At 47.7% G+C, this 4,677-nt stretch overlaps 1 protein-coding gene across 1 annotated transcript in view; it reads right to left on the bottom strand.

Annotated features, from left to right (window-relative positions):
* Positions 1-4,453, bottom strand: part of LOC106816546 — a 6,760-nt gene extending 2,307 nt beyond the window's left edge. Inside the window, exons 1-2 of the mRNA XM_014821174.1 lie at positions 4,296-4,453; positions 3,573-3,726 (exon numbers count right to left, since the gene is read on the bottom strand). Coding sequence (XP_014676660.1) covers positions 3,573-3,726; positions 4,296-4,453 — 312 coding nt within the window. The remainder of the gene's footprint in view (positions 1-3,572; positions 3,727-4,295) is intronic.
* Between the last annotated feature and the right edge of the window lie 224 nt (positions 4,454-4,677).

The raw sequence follows: 4,677 nt of genomic DNA, 5'->3' as shown, positions 1-4,677 counted from the left end.
CCTCGCCGTTGTTCCTGCAGCCTCCGCTTCCTGCGGCCTCGTTGTTCCTGCGCCTCAGTTGTTCTGGGGCCTTCAGTTTGTATTCCTGCAACCCCTCCGTTGTCCTGGCGTGCTTTCGAGTTCCCGCTTCCTTGCCCTCCCAGTTGTTCCTGTGCCCGCCATCAGTTGTTACTACTGCGCTCGCCGGCTGTTCCTGCAGTTTCAGTTGTTCCTGCCGGCCTCCGTTGTTCCTGCAGCCATCAGTTTGTTACCTGTGCCCTCAGTTTTACTACTGTCTCCGTTGTTCCTGCCAGTTTCCAGTTGTTCCTGCCAGCTCGTTGTTCCTGCAGCCTCATTGTTCTGCAGCCTCCGTGTTCCTGCAAGCCTCAGTTGGTTCCTGGAGCCTCAGTTGTTCCTGTGCCCCTTCGAGTTGTTACTACTGCCTCCGCTATGTTCTGCAGTTTCAGTTTGTTCCTGCCCAGCTTCAGTTGTTCCTGCCCAGCCTCAGTTGTTCCTGCGGCCTCAGTTGTTCTCTGAGAGCACTCCGTTGTGACTCCCGATACCTCAAGTTAGCGCAGGCCGTGCCGTTCTCCGTCGTGGCCTCCGTCCCGTGGCGTTCAGTAAACGGTCGGCACGCGTGAGTGGGTCAGGGCGAGCACGCTCCCGGCCGAGTTCCTTGCCGAAGCGAATTGCCTGTCGCGCTTCGGAGGAGCCGGCCGCCAACCGACGGGGTTCTCGCCTCCACGGGCGGTAGGCCTCGCCGGACAGTCGGCGCACGTGCTGCAGCAGCCGATCGCCGGGGATGCTCGTCGGAGTTCTGGCAGGTACCGTGATGTTGGCCCTATAGGACGATTAGTTGATGTCGTCGCACAGCTCAGCGCCGGTCGTCGTAGATCGCAGGCGTGAACAGGTCGAAGCGCGCCAGCCGTCCGTTGTCGGGTTCTCCATCCAGTCGACATGATCGGACATCGGTGACAAGATAGACGTCGCCTCATCGGCTTCCAAGTTCGTCGCTAGGAATTCCTGTACGGCTCATCCAGCACGTATCCGGCCGTGTAGAAGAATCTAGCGGAGCAGAGAGAGAGTTTAATTTAATAGTAGAATTATTGCAGGGGTTTGATTGCGTTTATTACGGCGAATAATCTAATAAACGACGAAGAATGTAAGCTAAAACCGCTGATAAACGTGAGGCAGTTTCTATAGTATGATTCCATTACTACTATATATAAGATATAATTATATATCATATATAGCATATCTATTAATATATTAGTACTATCATATAAGCAACACACTGCAAACGTCGCTTGCAATTCCTGCAGCGAATGTGTGACAGTCTACTCTCGGTGTCTGCGTACATACGCTGCCGGACGAGGTTTGATCTGCAGTGGGAGCCTTGTTGGAGTGAGTTGTAGTGACGAGCAGAAGTTGTTTGCGCAGCAGCGCCTGAGCGCTCTGCCTCGTCTCAGGGGGTAGTAGCAGGCGTCGCACTGCTTGTACACAGGGTATCGTTAGTATCGCATCCCAGTTCACTCATCGCACATTCCCAGATGCCTAGCCGAACACGTGACGTGGAATAACGCAATGACGACGCGAGAATTAGAGGTCTGCCTTCGTCCCGTATGTCTATACTGATTTTAAACACAGGAAAGCTCTGGCGGTAACGAATATGAAGCACATTAAAAAAATAATCTAAGATATATAACATAATCAATATAATAACAACACTATTTAGTATCTAAAGCATTGAGCCTATATCTAACATTTAGTTGTCCCGATGGGCGCTTACAGACACAGTTGCGGTTATAACGTGTCCCTGTCACGCCGAATAGGGCGATCAACTGACACAGAGTACTGTCTTTACCAAAACCTACTGGTATCACTAGTATAGTACTATACTGTTAGTATATTGACACGGACTGTCCTTTGCCTCGTTTTGCGGGGCTGCGCCTACCTACCGAGGGTGAGTTTGACGGCCGGCACGGAGGAATGTTGCAAATTGATCGATTTGCTTTCATGTCCATGTGTGAACGGCAAGATCGGCTGGATCGGTTGCTGAGACGCTAGACCACGTGCGTCCGTATCTAAGTCCGGCATCGCTTACACCATGTCCATTCTAGCGCGAGAAATTGCATTTAAATGAAAGTCATCTACCGTGGTTATTATTTACTATTATTATTATATATTATTATTATTATATTTTTTATATTATTTCCAAAGTGGATCACGACATTTAGCCGGTGGCCTTCTGGTGACGGCTGCTCACCAACCTGGGACATAGGGGTTCAATCCAGAATTTTTCGCAGGAATGTGTGTGCTATTTTCTGCACTTCTTGGGCAGTGTGGTGGCCAGGGAGTTCCTTAAGGTTCCTCTCAAAACCATTCTTTATAGAGCCAAGGGCTCCAACCGCCACTGGCACAATTCTGGACTTGGTATTCCACATCCTCCTAATTTCGATCTTCAGATATTTGTACTTGGTGAGCTTGTCTCTTTCCTTCACCACGATGTTAGTATAATCTGGTACGGCTACGTCAATCAGCAGGCATCGTTTTTCTTTCTTGTTGTGCAGCACTATATCAGGGCGGTTTGCAGGTATCGTGCGATCTGTCTGCACTGCCATATCCCACATGATGGTAGTATCTCCGATGTTGGTAACTGGTCTCGGAGTATGTTCATACCACTTGTCAGGTACTTGCTCACCAAGTTCACTACAGATTGACCAGTGCAGATAGCTGGCTACCTTGTTATGGCGATTTATGTACTCGGTTGAGGCCAGCACTGTGCATCCGGCGATGATATGGCTGATGGTCTCCTCTGCCTTGCTGCACATTCTGCACTTGCTGTTGACCTGTTGCTTGAGGATGTTTTGCTGATGGTATCTGGTGTTGAGTGCTTGGTAATGGGCTGCAATTATCAGGTTTTTTGTCTCCCCCTTAAGCCCGGAACTACTCAGTCAGCCAATTAACGCTTGCAATCTTGTCGACAAATAGCCTGTCGAGGCTCTTGTAAAATCTTCCATGCAAAGGCTTGTTCTTCAATACCTCGATCTTCACATATCACATATTATTATCATTATTATTATTACTTCTAATAAGATTACTATTTCCACTGTTACGATTACGAAGTTTCATTGGAAAATGTTTCTGCATTTATTACATCGCCAAATCGGCTGCAATATGTTTAATTCGGTGCACCATATTACAATCATCTAAAACCTTGAAAGTGATTACGTCACCGTAAATAGTAAAAATATGTCCACTTTTCACAAAATGTAGGTGATTCTGTTCACTTTTCATGGTTAAATTGCTGCATTATACTTCCTATTTTGCTATTCCGTTCGATGTGAACAAACACTCGAAACTCATAAATAGCCCATAGCAAGCATGTAATGTCGTGATAAATATATCAAATCGCCCAGATTTTTTCCCGCTAGTCTCGGTAGTACTTACTTTTCTTGTAAAGAAAATTGCAACAAAATGTCACAAAGATACACCATAGAAAATTCGTCACGTAGTCAATTGAAAATATAAGCGTATGCATGTAACGCAACGTGTTTTTGTGTGTTTGTTTTGTTTGCCTATGACAGGCGTACCTGATTGTCACCACCCATCTGGGTGAAGGGACCTCTCATTCCATTTATCTCTGGGATGGATGAGTATAGAGAGAACATGGCTGGCTGGTCAGCCATGCCGAGGGTCCAGTCCTCGACACTGCCGTCTTTCCAGTATTCGGAGCCGGTATTCTCGCTGAAACGCGAACAAATCTCCTTAAATCTCCTTAACATGTTTACATATTTACAACAGTCGACGTATGATGCGTCCCTCTTCCATCTAGTCTAGAACTTTTTCCGTGCAGCAACAACAACAACAACAACCCACATCCCATCTCGCTCGACCACCCTCGCGACTATCTCCACCCAGAAAAGAATTTAAACAAAGATTCTCACAGCGTAGTGATCGATTGTTTTTCGAAAAGTTTTTCCAAGTTAAGTTTCTGCGACAATTTCAGACCTCGCATCTGTTTCCGTCATTCATAACTTTTTAGCAAAATTTAAACGTGTCCCGTCGGCAGTGGCAAGGATGTCACGCCTGTGTCAACCTCCACACTCGCTATACACTAACGCCGGTTTTATACCGACGTTATACAGACTGCAAATTTGATACGGTATCAAACTGGTGCGGGTCAGGCGCGCGTCAAATTTCTGCAGCCTTGCAGTTTTAGAGAGCTGATCGCGATGACGTCGCGTGTTACGTGATGACATCATCACTCACGATGACGTCACGACTTACAGTGACGTCACATCGTCGGTGCGTACCTGATGCCGCGTGCTGCCATCTCGTGGCCTTCCTTGTAGAGTTGCTGAGCGGCAGCGTAGTCCGTGAACTGATGGGGAGCGAAGAAGGTGCCTACCGCCGGGCAGCCATTGGGGTTGAGGCGCGCCTCCCTCCTCCTATAGAACGAAGACATCGGCATTGTTAAATGATGAAGCGATAGAATACGGAAAGAAAAATTGTGTGTGGAGAGGGAGGTACGTGTATGTGTGTGTGTGTGTGTGTGTGTGTGTGTGTGTGTGTGTGTGTGTGTGGCGTGTGTGTGTGTGTGTGTGTGTGTGTGTGTGTGTGTGTGTGTGTGTGTGTGTGTGTGTGTGTGTGTGTGTGTGTGTGTGTGTGTGTGTGTGTGTGTGTGTGTGTGTGTGT

This window comes from Priapulus caudatus, unplaced genomic scaffold (genome assembly GCF_000485595.1).
Source record: "Priapulus caudatus unplaced genomic scaffold, Priapulus_caudatus-5.0.1 Scaffold32, whole genome shotgun sequence".
In the NCBI taxonomy this organism is placed as follows: domain Eukaryota; kingdom Metazoa; phylum Priapulida; class Priapulimorpha; order Priapulimorphida; family Priapulidae; genus Priapulus; species Priapulus caudatus.
This window is presented reverse-complemented; position numbering and strand designations above follow the sequence as displayed.